The 21,215-nt window shown below is 44.1% G+C and overlaps 3 protein-coding genes across 3 annotated transcripts in view; 2 read left to right on the plus strand and 1 right to left on the minus strand.

Annotated features, from left to right (window-relative positions):
* Positions 1-2,872: 2,872 nt before the first annotated feature.
* Positions 2,873-7,248, plus strand: LOC128303693 (stromal membrane-associated protein 1). Its single transcript, XM_053040743.1, has 2 exons — positions 2,873-3,301; positions 3,921-7,248. Exons 1-2 carry the CDS (start codon positions 3,053-3,055, stop codon positions 5,259-5,261), a joined length of 1,590 nt encoding a protein of 529 aa, XP_052896703.1. The 5' UTR covers positions 2,873-3,052; the 3' UTR covers positions 5,262-7,248.
* A 62-nt stretch (positions 7,249-7,310) lies between these two features.
* Positions 7,311-9,224, minus strand: LOC128297532 (nuclear inhibitor of protein phosphatase 1). Its single transcript, XM_053033199.1, has 5 exons — positions 9,057-9,224; positions 8,723-8,937; positions 8,413-8,630; positions 7,660-8,332; positions 7,311-7,592 (listed from the first exon to the last, which is right to left on the minus strand). The coding sequence occupies exons 1-5, from the start codon at positions 9,083-9,085 to the stop codon at positions 7,486-7,488; spliced, it is 1,242 nt and encodes a 413-aa protein (XP_052889159.1). The 5' UTR covers positions 9,086-9,224; the 3' UTR covers positions 7,311-7,485.
* A 1,428-nt stretch (positions 9,225-10,652) lies between these two features.
* Positions 10,653-21,215, plus strand: part of LOC128298862 (serine/threonine-protein kinase Genghis Khan) — a 48,468-nt gene continuing 37,905 nt past the window's right edge. The window contains exons 1-2 of the mRNA XM_053034665.1: positions 10,653-10,711; positions 12,120-12,452. The gene's annotated coding sequence lies outside the window, so the exon portion shown is untranslated. The remainder of the gene's footprint in view (positions 10,712-12,119; positions 12,453-21,215) is intronic.

Here is a 21,215-nt window from a genome sequence, read left to right on the forward strand (position 1 = left end):
TATGTGCGTGAAGACAAACACCCGTGTCACATCGCGCGAACAATTTAAATCTGCAATAGCTGCTCTCTCACTCACACCCTTTTGCAGCGGAGACTCATACATGACGGAGATGGAAACTGCTCGTACAGCCCGTGAAGACAGAGAGCAAGAACGAGAGCGGCCGAAAACGAACAGCAGCATCACGGTCAAGTAGCAGAGGCGAAAGAGAGCGCGCTCGCCCATTGTACAGCCGCCTTATATTCGCTAGGGTTGAACCGAGACGGCATGTTGAGCGTTTTCTTTAAATTTTTTATTTGCAGTTTCATAGTCACCGTGGACAAATGAAGATGGAACATCTTTTCCATTACGAACACTATACAATTCTACACAGTTTTTGCTCACCAACTGACCACCACCATTGACATTACTAACCTTTTTACAAAATGTCGCACAACACTCAATCGAAACCCGTGTGCACACGGCAGAATAGTACACTCGACTGTCGGACACCAGTTCGATACGCTACCACACCACTCCTTTCGCGCTGAGCAAAAGATTTTGATATCCTCCTTTGTACGTCGGTCGGCGCACAAACACACTCATGCGTGCATGTTTTTCGTTGTCTTCCCTTTTCGCTCACGCCGCTTCACTTGCTCGTTCGTTCGCTCTTGCTCATGCACGTGTTGCTAGTTCTTTCACTCGTACACTCGCAGTGCTATGCTCTGCGCTACTCACCCGCCAATTGGTGTATTTGTCTTGCTTATACACCTTGGATTATGCTCTTTCCTTCTCACTGACTCACAAACGCACTGTTCTAACTGTTGGCTGGATTTGGTGGACAATTTGTAGGTCGTATTATTCCACGGTAATCAAACAAACATTATAATCATCTGTTAAATGTGTTTCCCGTTTGATATGGGTACAAAATTCGACGGTATTCTGCGCAACATTTGCGTCTTCCTCGATTTAAACGAACACGAGCTTGTATGTTTCGCTCAATACTAGTTTGACAGCAGCTGCTTAGCCGTTCGACCGTTTAGTTCCCAAGGTTCAATTCTCATTGGGGATTCTCATGCTAGCTGAGAACCAAATTCCAGCTCAACGGTCTCAACGGAAAACAGGATGAAAACAAATGTCCAAATATAAGCATAACAAGCAGTTTTCGTTTCATTTAATTTCTAGTTCCTTGACGAATTTTACGAATGCACGGAACAATAGTGCTACTGCTATCAATGTGAGGAACGATGTCTGGCAAATCCACTCTTTCGCAGGTTCTAATGCTGCAACTATATACAGCCTAGTATTTTTAAGAACTACATATTCAAATACACAGAATTACAGCTCTATGAGCAGTTAATTTGCTAGTAACAATAGTATCGATATTGAATTTCATCTAGCAAGTTTGATGAACCTTTTAAAAAGTTGCCAGATTAGAAAACAAATGCCTAGTACTACACAGTATAAACCAATCATGCTGTGACACCAGATTTTGACAGCAGCCAACACACGCAAAAAACGCTGAGAAGAAAACAAACAACGAAACAGGTACAACTCGGCAAATATCTTTATTGAATTTTACAGAAATTAACACACATTTCACACAGTAGCAGTTGCGATTAAAGTAGGAAAGGATTTTACAAAGTTTCGTTAATTTGTTCTGGTTCGCTAGGGACGTGTACAATCAAACGAAATTACTTAACAGAAAACATATTCCTGTGAGGCAAAGAAGCTCAAGAAGCAGTGTTCACAAGTGCAAATAACAAAGATACACGACGAGACATTGCTCACGGAATTATCCAGTGTTGGTATATTGCTGCCCACTAGGAAGGTGCATATTCCGACCGAGTGTGTAGGTGTATTGTTGGTAAATAGAAAAACATCTCCTTCGTTCGCATGGAATCCTCGGCATAAAGGGGTGGGATGCAATGATAACAGAGGGATATGTGGCTATTGTTTCTGCACTGCGGTGTACAAGGCGCACTCTGTGCTACGCCCCCCATTTTGGTTACAAACAGTAGTGTTCGGAACGTAATAGATGCGTAGAGGTTTGTGAAACACAAAAACGTTTAAATATACTGGAAAAGTTCAGCAGGCTCATTCAAGTTTCCGCTTTTGTTTACCAGTATTTCATAACGAAGGCCAAAAAGTGCGTTTTCACTTACGTTAGTTAAGCAGCCTTTCTCTAAACGATGTGTCATTGCGAGGCGAAAACCAATCGGGTTATCACAATGCACACTATTGTGCAAGTGGTTATGTGTGTTCAATATCGCAACCTTCCTCACTTCCCCAAACCGGGACGGAGCGACGAGAGCCTGTGTTATTCAAATGTCCTAATTTGCTCACCAAAAAATTCGTACACGAAATTAAGGGAAGCCCTTAAAAAGATCATCCTTGTGCTCCTTCGCAATAGCAGGCGTGGTTTAAGCGTTGAATCTGTAAACACATTCCAGGGCCTTCGTGATTCAAAATGTACTAAGACGGCAAATAAGAGAATGAAATCGAATTTATTTGTATGAATTCGAAGGAGAAAATTTAAAACAATCAACAGTTCCTGCCCACTCTGGTTCACAAACCAGTGTGAATTAGTTTCATTTCTTGGGCGTTCGTTTGTGAAATATCGTCTTTGCTAACATACAGATAAGTGGCACAAGGAATAAAAAATCCACTTTTATCACTTTTACGCCTGAACGCAACCATCGCCGCAACCGCTTCACTTCCGTTTTGCACCATACATGTCCACTTCCGGTCCGGGGTTGCAGTATCTCGCGTTGTGGTTCTCAGACGATAGTGTGCAGTGATACTTACTTCGCATTACAATGCGATGTGTGGTTAGTGTTAATTACATTGAATATTAATGATTTGCCTTTTGTTATGTTTTATTTCGCTACAGTTGTAATACATTTGGCACCAATCTCAACACACGCACGGAGGGGTAGATTTTTTGGTGACTCTGGATCCAGCGAGATAAGCTACCTGCGATAAAAGTAGCAAGACGTTTTTCTGCCAAACAAAACATCCCCAGCCGTTCAGGAAGTTTGGTACATCGCTTTCCATATCCGGTACCGCAAACGAAATGAGTAGAAAAAATGAGACGGAACGGCAGAAGCAGATACAGGAAAAGTGCCAGATGCTGCTAACGAAGATGCTGCGGGATGATGACAACAAGTATTGCGTTGACTGTGATGCGAAAGGACCGCGCTGGGCGTCCTGGAATTTGGGCGTTTTCCTTTGCATACGCTGTGCCGGTATCCATCGTAACCTGGGCGTGCACATAAGTCGGGTGAAGTCGGTCAATCTGGACAGCTGGACACCGGAGCAGGTGGTAAGTGTACCGTGCACGTGACTCACGCGCTACAAAGATCAAAAGGATAGCGGAGAATGTGAGCAGGGGGGAACGTGGGAAAGGTGCCGGTGCGCCCATGCGCCGTAATGGCCATCCTATCGCCCGTGGCCCATACGTCAATCCCGGTGTGTCTTAATTAATTGCTTTACTTCCGCTCGCTTTCCTCCACACACACACACACACGCACTCCTGTCCGTAGGGCTCTTAGTATGAGGGTTTCCAAATGATTAGGTTTTTTTCGGTAGCTTTTTTTTTGGAGCCCGCTGGTTATCTTCGAAAGACTTCGCGGGTATTCGTGTGTTGATGTTGTCGTAAAGATACGGAAGTGAATTAATGTGACCTAATCACGGTAACGCGCATTTCAAATGAAGGTTTGCATATAGATAAACCATTGAAGCCAACACAGTATGTTTTGATAATTATAAAACAAATATGAACGGATGAACTAACTTATAGGAAACATGTTTTTTTTTAAATCCCATGCCTTTGTAATGCATTCAAAATCATTTCATCGGATGTCATTTTCATAACGTGTTCAACATTGCACACGGGTCCTGCAACTAGCAATTAATTTAAGTTGGGACTTTTTTATTTTTAGGTATCTCTAGAGCAAATGGGCAATTCAAGGGCCCGTGCCGTATACGAAGCAATGATACCTGACGGTTTCCGGCGGCCACAAACCGATTCCGCCCTCGAAAGCTTTATTCGGGCGAAGTACGAGCACAAGAAATATCTTGCCCGGGAGTGGGTTCCTCCGCCCGCACCGAAAGTCGACTGGGACCGGGAGATCGATGAGGAGATCGAACGGCAAAAGCGCAAGAAAAAAGCGTCCTCTTCTGGTGGTGGCGGTATCGGTTCGGTTAGTGGGACGCTTTCGCTTTCGTCGCCGGCAGACAAGAAAGGTCACGGTTCGTCCGGTGCGTCACCTTCGTCGACCGGGACATCGATGGCCGCTGTGCCAAAGCTGAAAGCACCTGCCAGCAGTCTGAAATCGTCCAGCCGCACTTCGGGCGTCTCTTTGAACACTTCCTCCTCCTCCGCAACAACCTCCGACGCTTCCACTGCCCTGTCGTCCAGTGGGCCCGGTAACTCTGCCACTGGTGGTAGTACTGGCAATACAAGCGCCGGAACAGATTTGCTGGGACTTTCGCTCGGTGAAGGAAGCACAGCGATCAATCACAACGCAGGTGCGAACAAAACGGCTAACGGACTATCAGCCACAGCGAGCAGCAATGGGATGGATCTGCTCGAGCGCAAAAATGCCGACACGGACGATCTGGCAAAGGTGGAGGCGGACTTTTTCAATCAATCCGGTCCGGGCAATGGAGTGGACGCCAGCGGTAAGCTTACGAAGGATAAAATTATGGCCCTGTATGGTTCGGCACCGAGCACGGTTGGACCGTCGGTTGGCAGTGGATTCGGTGGGCCAGCAGGTTTCGGTGGATTCCAGCAGGCCGGCAGCACATTTCCACCGGCTGCTAATGCGCCGTCCGCTACAGTACCATTCAATGGTGGCATGATGCCAGCTAATGCTTTCGGTGCATTCCAAACGTTCCCGGGCATGAACGGTGTCCCGGGTGCTGGTGCTCCGGGACAATATCCCATGATGGGTGGTGGTGTTGCCCCTCCACAGATGGTGTACAACAATGGGGGTGTAGGCGCCCCGAACATGATGGCGGCCGGTTCCATGTTCAACGCACAGACTGGTGTTCCTGCCCAACCGCTCGGTATGGGTCCTCCGTACGGTGCGATGCCACAGTATGGTGCGGGTTTCCCACCAATGGTCGGTATGCCGCAACACGGACAAGCAATGCCCGTTGCAGCAGCTTTCGCAAACTTTCCTAAGACCGTCCCTCAGCAACAGCAGCAGCAGCCACCACAGCAGGACAAACTAAGCAATCAGTTCGGTACCATGAATCTGCGGGACGTGTGGCAATAGAAGACGAGGACCTTCGGAAGAGGAATCGACCTCTGCTAGGGCAAATAACTTATCTATCTTTATCCAATAGCATCATCAGCCTCCCTCCCCACTCCCCCCGTCCGGCCAAAACAGATTAACTAGCGATGCAAAAATCGTACGTAGAAACTACGAACTAAACTATCATAGAGAAAGTAAAGACGACGGTAGGGCAATTACTTATCTAGCTAAACGAAACAAGAAGGTAAAACAAGCATATAGAATCACAAATATATTGGTAGGATAGTTTTGACCGGGTATGGACGGGCCATATCTGTCGATCGTAGCGATACATTTCGGTATGGTATCCCGGCATTCTTTTCTTCCTAGCTCGGTTGGCCATTCGGTTCACAGTATCGCGGCGAGAGTTAGTTAGACTGTCAAGCGGTGCTGAGCGATGCTGCAAGAAACACAGGGACAAGACATTTAATCATGGAGGGACAAGGCAAATGCAACTGGAAACTATTTTCGACCATGCAGTTATCGAATAGGGCGATGCGTGCAAGCGTATGACCGTTGATCAGGTACAGAGGCACTGAACGTTTTGTTTTCGAGTATGTTTTTTTTGTTGTTTTAATCGCAACACTGCTATCTAAAGAAGAGAAGTATATTATGGTATTATATATTACATCGCAAGTTGGATGTTGGCTGTGTGTGGCAGCGGAAGGTGCGCGATCGTTTCGTTGTTAGACGATATATTTTAGTAGATAACGGAGGCAAAGAAGCAAACAAATCTGTCAATGAAACTAAACCCGATGTGCAAGGATGGTTAGGGTAAGGATGCAATTGTAATCGTCTACGTATACACACTGGCACCGAGTGGCACGAGGTAAAATAATGCTAGTAACATGTGTGCAATCTGTGTCGAGTATATGCATAAGTTTTGGATCTGCTGTTGTTGGTAATTATTTAGAATTGTAATTAATTGCCTTCAATTTCTGATAAATGTTACTTCGAACTGGAAATGGGATGATTTGGCTGCTTCATTATTGTTGCTTAAACTTTAAAGAATGCATTTTCCCAGTTTGCCACACTCTTCTGAGTGTATTTGCCGTTTCAAATGCCCTGCTATTCTAGGAAAAATGCTTCTTGTTTAACTATTTTCCCGGATTTAAATCAATTGAATAACCCTGAAACTGGCTTCTTATTTAAAACCGATTGGCGAACTATTAAAAAACCGCTACCTCTATCTGTTACGTCAAGGTTTGAAGCTTATGCATACACCTAGTACACATGGGCACAGCTGGCGTGTAAAGAGAGAGTATTCTAATGGGATATAGTATATGTATGAGATTTAATATATGTAATGAATTGCAGACCGCGTGAGCATTAAGATGATACAGGAAAGGGAAGCAAAGCGTCAGGGTATAAATTGACTGCAACTCTAGTGAAATTGACGGCAACACGGAAAGTGTTTGCTCCCCGTCTAGTAACGCCACGTTGGTCGTGCTTGCGCGAGTGTGTTTGTAAACGGTGGCATGAACTGCGAAATGTTGTATTTAGTTGTCGGAATAAATCGATCGATTTCGAAACACTTAGATACATATCTGTGACTGTGAGGCAAAACAAAATGTGAAGAGAAAAATCGCTGCCTTATGTGGGATTGTATTCGGGATCGACTATAACTCTTATACAATATATTCTTTCTAATTTTTCTCACCTTTCCCCCTTTTTGAAGGTGAAGATATTTTATCCAAACATGATTTGTTTAATTCCATTCAAATAATAAATAATGTGGATCCCGAGCATGCCAGACCAAGATTACGAAAGTAATGCAATAGGGATTTTTGTTTTAGTTCTGAATCTCGGAATATCATCATGACAAATTCGGTTCCTGATGGTTAAGAATCAGGACTCTAGTTTTGAATTGCATTCCCAAATATGGTTGATCCGATCGCGATTCCATTGTCCAACACAAAGGACACGCGATCCCACAAAATGGTTCCCTATTCTGGCATTTCTCGAACAAACCCGATCAGTTTGGCTATGTGAGAAACGATTAAACGATTTAATCGAACGCACTATTTGTGATTTCCGGTTTTATTTCTCAAAGTAATTCTTTGTATCATGTCTTGCAAATATATCAGCCTACCTGTCAAACCTGGTACAGCCGAACAAATCTCGGATGAGGCGCTTAAAACTATAATGAGTTGTTATGAATAAATTGTACCACACTAAGTTGCGTACTGCTGCTTCTATTAGTTTCCTAAAAGCTACCCAAACCGAGAGGTTTTCGGCCAGGCCACTGTTCCTTGGCATATTTCTTCTTCTTGGGTTCGTCGGACGTGTCGGGTTGTTTCTCGCCCGCTTTAGCTGTGCAAAAGATGTGTTAAAATAAGAACCTGCTTGATACATTTTCCCCCAAAGAGCTTATTCTTACCATTATTACTGATGGCACCACCAGCACCGGAAGCGGTTCCACCCGGCACAGCAAACATTGGAACCGTGGCAGTCTCTCGTACCGGGACTGGTGTCGGGTTCACATCCGGTGCCGGATTGGGCAACAAAATGCCTAGCTTCGTAGACAACCCGCTCGGTGTCGTGTCCATATCGAAGCTTCCGAACCCACGCCCATCCGATCCACCCGAACCTCCACCACTACCACCGCCATGCGCTCCCCCATCAACTGGATCGATTCCGTGATAAAGACTAGGCGTCACATTAGGATTATGCTGACCGTGCACACCCGCCAGCGAATGGTGCGTGTGTAAATGGAAGGCGCCGGTTTTCATACCACCGGTCGGCGATGTGACGATGCCCATATTGTTTTGTACCTCCATTTTGGCACGTTTCGCCGATACCGGCACCACGGTGGATTGGATAAGATTGCGGAAGCGTCCAATCGACGGATCAATGTCCTCAGGATTAATAATAATTTCATCCTCATTAAAGGCAACGCCTTTCCGTTTGTTTCGTTTGCTTTTTTTATACGAGCTACCGCTGTTGCCGCCCGGTCCACCGGTACCGCCCGCACCGCCCACGGTACCACCGTCGTCGGATATTCCCAACATCGAAATGCGCCGATTGTGTGCGGTATTGTACTCGGTGAGATTCTAAAAAGAAACAAAGTGCAACACGCACATGCAGCGATAATGGGTGTAAAGGCAAACAAGCACACTACGCTATCGCTTACATCGAGCTCGGTTTGACTTTCTGGCAACCCGAGAAAGGTGCCGTCGCTTATGTCCATCATCGGTATATCCTCCATGATGTTCGTGCGTGAACCAACTGTAGGCCGCTCCCGCAGTATGTAATGGCGTGTCGAGGCGCCGAAGCTAAACTGGCTGTTGATCTGCAGCTGCGTTGGTTTGTTGGCCTCCAAACGGACCGATCCGATGAACGTACCGTGCGCTAGTGAGTGCGGAAAAGAAAATATCGGCCTCAAAGCAAACGTGCGCTACGCGGAGGGTTGAAGAGACCCTGCTAAGGCAAACGGCACTTACTGCTGCCCAGGTCGACTAAGTAGGCGATGTGAAGATGTTTGTGATAGACGAATGCGGCATGTACGCGTGAGCAGGAACCATGGTCAATGCAGAAGTCGTTCATCTGCGGATTGCGTCCAAACAGGTAGCAGCGTTTTTCATCGATCATCAGCTTCTGGATGAGCTTGTCCTCCTTCATCACATCCAGATGCAGACCGGTAGGTGGTTTTCCGGCCCTACAATCGAACAAATCGAAACCGTTGCATAGAGGTGCAACAGATTATTGCAACCGAAAGCATACATCGAATATGGATTGTGTGAAGAAGAAAACCAAACAACATCCCGCCCCGCTTACCAAGATGGAATATCATAGTGATTTGACATTGGCGTGAGTTTATCAAAGTTGTGGTTTGATGTATTCACACTCTGTCCCTAAAATTTGTTGTTTATCGTACGAAAATTGGCGAGAAACATGTTTTAATTTAGTAATTTATCCAAGCGCACAGTTTCACGGCACTCGAATGTTTTTCTACAGAAGTTTTGAAGCTACAAGGTTAGATCATTGCACGTCAATAGTTTACACGGGTTGACAATTGACCAACATAGATCATAGACACTGTATGGTGATTAGGATGCTGTTACAGAATTTGGGATGGACAGATTTTTCGCTTATTGCAGTGGACTACCTCCTTCGTACTGGAAGTTAAATAAATAATTTAGCGGACTGTCTGAAAACATTTTATAAGGTCGTCCGGTATAAGTAAGACCATTCATCGTTCATCGTACAAGTCGTTGAATTCATAATTGAGTGATACAACCATTTTCCTTTTACACATACGGGACCAAAAATCCAAAAATCTTGCCGAGCAAGCATGATGGACATGATCTATCCAGAACACCTGCACGAACACGTAATTTTACTCTTAAAAATGATTGAGGTGTGGAAAAGTGAAATGCAAATTTGTTCGTTACGTGTAAAACCCTGGCGGCACAATTGTACGAATAGGCTAGCTGTCAAACCGATCAGCCTATGCTTCCCGTATGTAGATATGTGCGTGGTCGCGAGCGTGTGTATCACCCAGCTCGTCATCGTATCATTGGCTTGTGTGGCTTTGTACCTTGCGTTGTTTGGCTGCAGGTTTCACTCTACGTTCGTACCAAGTAGTTGCAGTTTGTGAAAAGTTTATCAAAGAGAACAGAACAACTGACCAAAGATTGTGCAAGGAATATACACGTTCAAGTAAGTACTTATTACATACATTAGCTGGAACTGTTGAAAAAGTCACAGTTTCTATTAAACATGTACCATAACTATATTTCCAGATGGCACAGAAGGGAGCTTCACTGCAGGAAGCAGCAGCAACCGTAGGAAGACGATTTCGGCACACGGACAAACATCGAGGACGAGGACAATGCAATACTGCAAGTAGATGATCATTCCGGTGGGCATCATCATCATCATCCTGCGTTCATCGTGATAGGATGTTCCGATCGTGTGTTCCAGTTTCGGTCAGAAAGCCTGACTAGAACTATTTTAAAGATTGTGCGGTAATGTATTGTAATATAAAAACATTGTAGTGAAATAAAAATTGTAAACAAAAAAACAATAAAAAATTATTTTAATTAATATTTAATAACCTTGAGAAATAATAATCATTATGAACCTTGGGGGAAGCATCCGAGCTGTCAATCTGAATTGTACGGATAGATCTTCTTCTTCGTACCCCTAATCGTACAATTGCAATTGCTCTAACCGGTGCGCTATCAGTACAATTGTGCTGCCAGGGAAGCACCCTATGCTGCGTTTGACATTAGCTTCGTTGAAAGTGTGATTGTTTTGACATTAGCTTCGTTAAAAAAACACACATACACAACGAACCATGTTGGTCGATGTGGGAAGAATTTTGGAATGCAGTAGCCAACTCTCAGCAGAAAACTCGAATCACTGTTCGAATGATCTCTCTCAGTTTCGGTGTGTGCGGACGCGATTTGCAGCCAGTGGTGCGTACGGTACGTGAAACTTGGAATTTTCTTCTGGTGTGCTTTGCAAATCCAATCGTAATCGATATTTGTATTCCGTGGAGGCAGGGTAAACTCTACGAATAGGTGATGCGAATTATTTGGCATCGTTTTTGATCTACAGCAACGAATTTCTCTCGGTTCGGTTAGTAAAGTTGGTGTGTGGCGTAGCAAACAACAGTGCCGTGCCAACGTGACCCCATAGGCGAACAACGACGGAGTTCTTCTCGTTCGGCAATCATTGTGTGTGGCTGTGTGCGAGTGTGTGTGTGTGTGCGGAAGAAAGCGACGTTCGCCCGTCTGTCTGGCTGGCTGATTGGTGTTTCCAAGAGTGTAGCAAGAGCAACGCAATCTGCCTACAGGCTGATTATAGAACGCGGCTGTGAAAAAGAAAGGCCCGTGCAGCGTACATTTCCACTTTAACGTGAGATTTAGGATACACAGCGTACAGAGTGTTTGTAGATGATGAAAACGGTTTTGGACGTCTGCTCGGTTGGAGTCTGCTTGGCCGTAGCAACATAGTGGGCTTGACTACGCCGACTCGTCGATGGCGGTGATGGCCTGTTCGTGGCAGTAGGGAAATCAGCAATTGGGATGAAATATTGTTCCTCCTCATAGCCTGCTAGACGGTTTTTTCGTTTCCGATATCAGTACAGAAACGGAAAGAGGTCGGAAGAGTGGTGCGTGTGTGTGTGCGTGTGCGTTGAACAGAAGGAAAAGTGCAAAAGTGGTAGCGAAAGTGTGGCACCGGTTTTTCTGTCACCTTTTACGCGCTATCTCGCTCTCACTCCCTCTCACACACACTCTTATCCCGTGGTGACACTCGAAAACTACGTCACATTCGTCAGGGCAAAAGAAGAGGAAGAGTTCTTTTTTCTCGTTTCCCCTACTCACTCACACTCACTGTAGCTGTTACCTTTTTCATTTTAAACGTACGTTATACTTACCTTCAGGCGAGCGTGAGGAGTAAATAGTGCGTGGGAGTGCGATTCATATGTTGTTAAGATGTGTGCGTGAGAGAGAGAGAGAGAGAGAGAGCTCTCGTGTGCTGTTTTCATTCCGAGAGCGTAGGAGTGTGAAGAGAGCGCGTCCGCGTGTGCATTTTCCTTTTCAGTCCCGCGCGCGACTTTGATCGTCACGAAATCATGATACTTTTTTCGTGGTGCGATGAATAAAGGAGAATGATAGGATAATAACGAACGACTAAACAACAGTGAGGGAAACGGGGGGTATATTGTGACCGAAATTGTGTCGATCAATGAGATCAAAGCATATTGCATTGTATTGTTTGTGTTGCGGTTCGTGTTTGTAGCGTTGTGGGTTGAATACTTGAGTCTCTGTTTTGATGCGTGTTATTCTAATCCGACCCTCATTTTTCGTCTTGTTTGTTTCAATGCAGTGCGAAGAGGTGTGTAGTTGGTAGAAGCTATTGTTTGCTTCACTGCCTTCGTTGTGTGCGTGTGTACGGATCCAAAAACACCAACGGTTGGTAGAAAAGTGCAACACAGCGAAAGAATCGACTCATTTCGCCTACTCCGTTCCAGAGTGCATCTAGTGTGTATTTTGTTTGTGTGTGGTGTTCTTCACTGTCAGCTGTCAATTGGGAGAAGGCGCCCGCTGCCTGCTACGCTAGAACGCAAAATTGGATTGAAGCAAGCAATTCAACGTTGCGTCGTAAAACAGCGTACACACACATCGATACCCGTACATACAGCCGCGCCAACCATAAAAGGTGAGTTAAATGGGCAAACCGTACACCTCTACCACGTATGAATGAAGCAAACGGCAACGGAATGGGAAAAGGGGAAAACCGACGGAAAGCGGATCTTTCAATGTGCTAACGAAGGTGACGACTCTTTGTTTAATGTTGGCTTTTTCAATATCCGCCCGAGAGTTGATCGTAGAGTCAGGCCGTGGTCTTCCTGAAGATTATGTCAGTACGATCGGATAGTTCTACTTCATGTTTACTTCAGCTCTTAGCTGTTATTGCCTTAGGGACTATGCAGTCATTTCCTGCGTTTCGCGAATAATGCGTTCCAAAGAAATCTACGTAACCTTAATTTCCTTTAAGACATTGTTTATATTTGACATGTTATATTATAACTTATATCGTTCCGGCGCTCACGTACGCCTCTGAAGCATAAACTATGTCCTAAACTGGCGAAATCCTCTTAGTTGCGTTTGAGACGAAGATACTCAGCAGAATTTTTGGCCTCATACGTGTGGAAGGGTAATGACCAGCGCTGTTCGGACTCACTATCGCCGCAAGAATTAGCCTCGCCAAGCTGCTCTGGTGGTGCAGATCATGTCATGAGAATAACACCGGACGATCCAGCCCCCCTAAAGGCCTTATTGGTCGTCCACATGGACAGAACAAAATTGAAGCGGAATTCTAGAGGACTCCTGTAGCTGGCCAGGAGCCTGGTCTAGCGTAGCAATAAGTTAGTACGTAAAATGCGTAGTGTTTTTTGGGAAAGTTTATACTGACTCACTAGGAAAGACTATACTGCATTAAATTGATTTTTTTATTTTTCATGTAAAACATTTTATTTCATCATCATTCAAGTACGGCACAGAGGCGAAAAAGACCCAGGAGGTCCAAATCCTCTCTAATATTTGACAACAACATTCAAGTACGGCAAAAACACGCAAATATCCTTAGACTCCCAAACCAAATACCATCGCTCTGCCAATCCCGGCGATTATCTCTGCCGCGTATCTCGGAGACTGCCTGTATTGTTTTTCATTCTTCGCCATTTCGCTGACTGTGCAACGTCATCACAGTTAGTCCGTGCGGAGTCTGCTGCATATTTCCGCTGAGTACAGCCGAACGAGAATCGACTATGCGCGTGTGTTAGTTTACACACACATACGTGCACAACCGGGAACCACAAACAAAAGCCGCACACGCGCGCATGCAGCTTTTCCCGTACGTGTGCTCGCCAAACACACACACACACACACACCGTGCTCTGGATGCTTTTTTCATGCACCCCATCATGGGTGCCGGTGGGGAAAGACCCGTATGCTTCCCAATGTCATTCATGACGGGCTGGTTTTTTGGTTTATTGGTCTCCCGTACTATAAATAGTACGTACAGAGCACTACTACCACGCCAATCCACCATCATGCTGCTCCATGCGCCAAGCATAAGCAAAAGCGACAGTTGAGCGAAGGAAAATCGCTTCTCTTCTTTATCTGCTTCTTGGCGTTTTTCCGAGAAAAGCGGGTGCGATTTATGTTTTAATTTCCTCTTAAACAAAAAGATAAATCCGAATCATTCGCTTTGATGCAAAAAAAGAAAACAACAGCGCACACAAACTGTGGTTTTGCGTCCAAAACCCAACTGCTGCTCTGGTGTACGCGGGGTGTACACACGACACCGCACATTAATTTGATATGGAGGCCCCTGCTTGGAGCGGCTCAAAGCAAACAAAACGAAACATCGCTCTTTGCCATTGTATGTGTGTTTGTGTGTGTGTGCGGGCAAAGGTTTGTGTACGTTTGTTGTTGTTGTTGGATGTGGCTGTGGATCGCTGGATGGAAGCCCTTGGCCATGTGTCGGCAATTATGATTCTTCAAGCGCTTGTACGATCGATATGGCAAATTGTATCTATTTTCAAATACCATTGCCGCAAAACGTGTGGGTGCGTAGAAATGTGGTACATTTTTCTGCTTTTCTACCTGCCTTTCCAGTCCCTTGCCAGGGGTACGAGTCACCAATTTGACGCAGAATGATATAATCAGTATTGCGATTATTTGTGTGCGTATGTGTCTACCCAGTGCTGTTGTATGTTTCAAGTGTTTTTTTCGCTTTTTGATTTAATTTCGATACGCAAAGTTTAATATGGAAAAAGCAAGTTGTGTTAACTAATTACTGTTATGTAATTACTAATTACTAATTAATAATTCGGTGTTAATCTTCCGCAGGCAGACATTCAAACATTAAAAGCTTCTTGAATCTTCAAAGATCTATGAATGCTATACGATTTATTAATCTCCAAGAAGACAGTTAATGAATTTTAAGGGGTTGAACCATTCCAAAATAAGAATATTTACATGGGTCTAACCTAAGTCTAGGGCTAAGGTGTGTTTTCGTATAAATAAAATTACATATTTGAATTAGAATTGAATTTTATCCTCGTGACCGTAATGCTACGTTGCTACCAGTAAATATTTGACCTTAATAACTGCAATCACCACTATTCGCGTCCATCCGATGCTTATGTGTCGGGAGCTATCATCATTCACAACGTCATCATGATTACCACACAATATTAGCCACCATGGCGTTAGTTTTTTGTGTGCCAATCTGGGTCCAATGATTTAAATGCCTTTGTTGGAGGTTGTATGCGCGCAATGGCAATGGCGTGAACGGAATTCTTAAGCCGCGAAGCTCTACCGCGGGAGGCAGTGGATTCCAATATCTCGCCACATCACCTCCAATTTCACGTCTCCGGCTGTGTGTGTGATGTTAGAGAGATGACCAGTGGTGGTTGTTTTTCTTCCATACCAAGGCTCTTTGCATATGTGCTAAACTGTCGATGGAACATTGGCATGTGTATGGATTTCACTATTGTTTAGTGTGTTGCGAGTACTTCTGCTCTATCACGTAATACGGTGTTGGAGCGTAGCTTGGAACCCCACTGGGATTTGGTTACTAACGAACCAAAGCAAAAAAAAAATGATTTTTTTTCGTAGTAACAGCAAATGAAATGCGTCTTTTGCGTGTATCATGAAAGGTGTGTGCATTATTTTCCGTGTGCCAAGTAGCAACTTTCTTTAGGGAGGGAAAATGCCAACCAAAACGAATCTTTGCGTGAAAACACACACAAAAGAGCGGTTCCCTTCTTCCAGACCCGTGGCTAAAGCAAAATTTAATGCAAACCATCACCCATTCGACATGTTTCGGGAAAACACGGTTGAATAGTGTTGCACCGAACGAAAGCCATCAAAACGATCGGCTCACTCACGGCGATTGCGTGAGTCGTGCTACTCACTGCCAGCCTCCACTCTCACGATGCAAGGCAAAATCGGCTCACTGCCACAATTTAAATCAAACCAGTCCCCGGTCATGGGAAAGTAAGTTTGTGCGATCACGTTTTCCCTTCTGGTAGGCAGTAAAAACGGCTTCACGATAGCGTAAATTGTGGGGCCCATGGGAGCTGGCCTGGTGGTTCATAATTTAACTATTATTATTATTATTACGATGTGAAGCGTAGGAATTGGTACAACGGTGTGGGAGGTAGGCGTTACGAGGAACGGTGGTGTAATTTATCCGCTGTAACAGAGACTTGAAATTCCAGCATGGTTATGAGCGGCGGCAACCCCAATGTGAAAGGTTTAAAGGAAAAAAAAGCTGTTTTGCATGTTTGAGATGTTCTTCCGGGTGTTGTCAATACTTTTGCCAATGTTTGTCAGTTCGATGATGTGTTTATTTGTTCACGTTCAATTAAAAAATGTGTTGTAGTTAATACTAAATTAGCACCCATTTCAGTTGCTGGGGTTTCATTTCACTGTGTCATTCTTCACAGTGTAACAAATGTCTTCCAATTGCCACGTAATTAACTAGCGTCTTTATTGAATATCCGTCTATTTGATTACGCTTTAACTGCATCGAGAAGGGTTTACTACATATCGCAAGACAAACACAGATCAATAAGCTACTCTCATTCTCGGTGGGATCATACTACAGATATGTATTATGAGCCAGCCAGTGAAATTTTACTCCATCGCTAGTAGGGTTTGTTTTCTTTTTCTTAATAGTTTGTTGTTTTCTTTTTCTTTTTAACATTGGATTTAGTTATAAAAAAAATGAAATTATTGTCGTTCATTTTCCTAAAACAGTTCGTATAACTATTACCTTTAACATTATACAAAGCGGCGCCTACCTTTTATTGCAACTTTCCAGATCGCTGTGGTTCGTAATAGCCTTTACTCGCTTTCAATTAGCGATGGATTATTCATTCATCTGCCTCGTTAGTACGTCCGTACGATCGACAACTACGCGCGGGAGAGGGAAATCCCTCCTGCCATATGCGCAAAGAGAGACGAAAAAAAAAACACGCTTTAACTGCTCGCGGATACACGACCTCCGGTAACTACGCAGTAGTACGCTCGGTCATCGTGATCACGAAACAGGCGCTCTATCCATCCAGCGGATACCTTTGTGTCGCTTTGTGAGCGTTTTTTGTTTTTTTGAAACGCAACGAGTGCAATCCAGACCAGTGTGCTAGTAAAAATAAATCAACATCTTGCGTTACCTGTAGCGGAATGAGCCCATTAAAGAGGATATCAAACTCGATCGTTTTTGGAAAACTTTATTGAAAAACACCTTATCGAAGCAAGGGTTTTTTTTAAAGAGGGATTTAATGTCTATTAATGAGTGATTAGTATCGAACCATATGAAGGCTTACACTAGATCGAAACGCAATAAATCGTAACGCAAAGGGTAACCTCGATTATGTTTTCATCTCCCTACCTGCCGAAGACGGGATGGGGAATGTTCGTCGTGGGTGTGAAATTCTTCACGTTCCCTTATTTATATCTCACCAGCAGCAACGTTTTATTTTTGCGTTTGATGAGCCAGAAATAGGTTTATTTAAATCATAACGTTCGTCGGCCGATTCAGGACTCTTTTGTATCCTTGCTTTACGTTGCATGTGCTGTTTATTGTCCTATATCATCTCCCAAACCACAAGCGGAATGCATCCCACGATGATCGTGTTGTTGTGTATGTGTTTTTTATTTAGATTTTAAAATATTTTTAGCCACTCGTTGGGGCTCTCCGTCGCAAGGGAGAGGAAGTATAATATTTTCGTTCGGGTATGATCGTGCGTGATTTTGTTAATAATGGTAAGGTAAGGACGGCGGTTCGGGTGCGATGAAAGCGCAGGGTTTCTCACAAGGGCTGCATGGTCACGAGATGAGCACAGTTTCACACTGAGCTCGTGAGCTGAATCTCATTTTAGCAAACTGAGTTTACTCACACGTGAGCCGTGTGCGGCCCAAATAGCTCAACGCAAATGAATTAGCAAATGTATGATTTGGCGAAATTCCTAAGAATGTTGGGTGCGTTTGAGTGCAGCATGGTGTGTAGAAGTTGCAATTTTGCAGGCTGTAAATTCAGTTCAGTCGTGTAAATAAGAATTTTTAGTGTGATATTTTAAGAAGGGTTATTAATAATCGCGGTGCAGAAATGTCATTACCCGGTTTTTATTATTGTGAAACCCGTGTTCTACGATTCTTTAACAAGAATAATATAACACATTACAAATACAATACAAAAATATACTATATTAAAATGATTTTACAATATTTTTCTTCCATTGTACAAGTCAAGTCCGAGATGCCAACTGTCATCTCCGATACTAAACCTGACTGAAGAAAAATGCAGGGTTTCTTACAGCATATAGTGGAAAACCTAGTTAGATATTAGAATAAGATATTTAGATATTATTTGTTACATTATTTTAGTTTTTAGATATTTAGGGTTAGATATACGAATTAGATAGTTAGAATTATATGAAGCATGTTACCAGGTGTCCGAGAAATTCTGGGTTGTTCTGAGAAACATTGAGGTATAGCGTTTTTCTATGGCTATAACTTCGGCAATTTAAGATGTATTGATTTGAATATTTTACCAGATGGTGTTGTTGTTTTTTTTTATAGAGACTTTGAGTTGGGCAGCTACATTCGCCTCTGATTTTGCGAGATATTCTTTCGTAAGATATTCTTACCAGACATTTTCGTAATTCTCTACCTGATATATTTCTTCAACGCATCCACTGCGTTCTTCCCTTCAAGACAATCCTTTTCGTAAACTTTGAGAGTATTTACGAGAATAGAACAACGGCCAACGAATGGCGCCAGTTTGGGCCCTATGTGCATTACCCTCACCGAGCCCCCGGATCATCAGTGCCTCTTGTGCGCTCTAATGGCCAACAAACGATAGTCCTTGGCACGTGAAGGATCCAGAGTTGCTCGGACATTAGAATTTTAAATCACTTCCTTCCGAATCGGGGTTTGTGGTCGGCGGTGCTCGATTGCAATCGGGACGTTAATTGAAAGCGAACTCCAGATCTCGAGATCCAACGCACCATATATGTGTGCCGGCGCACTCTGCCACTTATCTGCCGTCAGCGATCTGTCCGATTTGCAAAAGCGGCCGCATAATCTGCGCCTCTCCTGATTTGTCGCGTGTGGCGTACCACTCGATAATGCTTCAGTGGCCACACAAAGATCTCGTGACGAGACCCGGTTCGGACATTAAACGAGCTCGCGGCTCGCTCATTGCGTAGACAAATGAGTACAAATGACACGTTGATTGCGTCTTGCGGCCCTCGCCCGGCAGAAAACCACCACCCGAGATCGCGATTCCCAATACGGGGGGCCAGCTATCTTGGGGGTACCCCTTTTTTGGGGTCGGTCGCAAATGAGTTGAGCTTGACTGCTAGTCGGTTTGCTGCGCTTGCAAGGTGCATTTTTTGGAGTCGTGCCACCGCGAATGCCGATGCAGGAAGCGCATGTGTGGACGTGGGGACGTTAACAAATCCGGCAAATGCCACGGTTGGGTGTGTGTGTGTGTGTGTGTAGTGAGAGGGTGGGTTTGTGGAATTCGCCCATCTCCAGGTCCGATCAGCTGACAAACTCTGTTAAGTGTCGCGCTGTGGAAATAATCGGCACGGGCGCGTCAGGAGGAGATGCATTCCTGTCAATCACACCCTGTTATTTACTGCGCGGATATGCCTGTACGGACCGATTCGGAACAGGTTGTAACGTTTGTTTCATTTAGTTTTTATCCCGCTCACACATGTACACATTTTTTTTCCTCGTTTGTTTGCCGATATGCGACCGTTTTACGACCCGCGCGTCATTTCGGCTAAAGGAAGCGTAAAGGTTGTGCAAAAGTTTTATAACTCTCTTCTCGCGCATTTCGCACATTTTGTTTGGCCGTGCGAGGTTCGGGGTTGACGCTTGTTCGATCTCTTGACTGCTGCTGCCCTGTAGATTTCATGCGTCAACAACATCATGCGTCCGAGGGCAAGGCAATAAAATTGATTTTTATTCAAATGCGAATATGGTAAGCCGTTGACTACCGCACACCCACGGGCCGGTGTGGTGCTCGTTTCGCATGTTTCTTTGTTTAATCCGCCCTAGTCCGTAGCTGCTTTTCGGGTTTAGCCAACAGCCGCCGCCTTGTGGCACGTGGTGGGTTGAGACGAATTGCCGCGAACGACCTGCCGGAAGGCTAGCCACGGGATCGGCGGGCATGATGGGGGGTTTTATCGAGCGGATTATACCCGGGGATGCTTTCAAATTGGCAACCTGATCTCGTTCTGGGCATTGTGCTGCTATATCGCTACGTAACAACCTTCGATTGAGAGGTTCCAATTGGATGCGATAGAAACACACACACACAGGCGCTAAAGTTCCCAGAGTGTCTCTGAAGAATAGAACAGCTCCTGAGGAAAAAACAAAACGTTAAGAATATAAATTGAGCATAATATTCTAATGCACGATGTGCTCTTGCTAGCGCCGCTTGTGGTGTACGAGCTATATGCTATTGCTTGAATTCTCGTAATAGGAGAGATTACGATAAGAATGTGCACTTATCGTGGAATGCGATAAAATGTTTTAACTAATTCTTTCTATCGTTTCTCATGACGAATGTTTCTGGGAACGGAACTTTATTCTTCTTTACTGTGTTTATGCTCGATATTTTGTTTTGTTATTTTAGGGAAATAAAACTAAATGATGTACGAATTTTGGTATTCATGGTTATTCCAAAGAGGTAAACACCCAACACTAATACGACCGTTGGGGTATATTGATCGATTATTAGTTAATTTTCTGAGCTATACATAATTTATTATTTCTGAGAAGTGACTGCTGTCTAATGTATGTAATATGACGCACACATTTCAACTCCATCTCATGTGTTGAGTTGTTATTGCTTGAGCCAATTCAATATTTGTTTAGAAAAATATAGAATTGTAATAATAAAAAAAAAGTCATTTATCTTTACCTTTTGACGTGTTTCCACCACACTAAACATCACTTGCTTTTGTATTAGTGTTTTAACTGGGCTTGCATGGTCGAACTGTCAATTTTTGACAGAAAACATGGCCTAGTCAATCCCGACTAGGATAAATCAAAATCAAACGCAAATTTTCACATTTTTCACATTAATAAACCATTTGTATTTTTTTATCGTTAAATATCCTTTTCGATCGAAGTGCGAAAATAACGCACTCGGGTCGTTTTAGTGTAAATTAGATGAGTCTTCTGTATATACGGAAAACAATAGAGACTCATGGCACGAAGTATTTAAATATTTCGTTTTGATATGTAAAAGCTGTGGAAGACAGAAAGGATATCCAGATTATCCTGTCCAACCTGGCCGTGTCCGACTGGTGTGTTAGCTTTACCGAGCGTCCAATAGTTTGCTACATGCGCTGCTTAGAATGAAACATCCCACCACAGTGTTTATTTA

This window comes from Anopheles moucheti, chromosome 2 (assembly GCF_943734755.1).
Source record: "Anopheles moucheti chromosome 2, idAnoMoucSN_F20_07, whole genome shotgun sequence".
Taxonomy (NCBI): domain Eukaryota; kingdom Metazoa; phylum Arthropoda; class Insecta; order Diptera; family Culicidae; genus Anopheles; species Anopheles moucheti.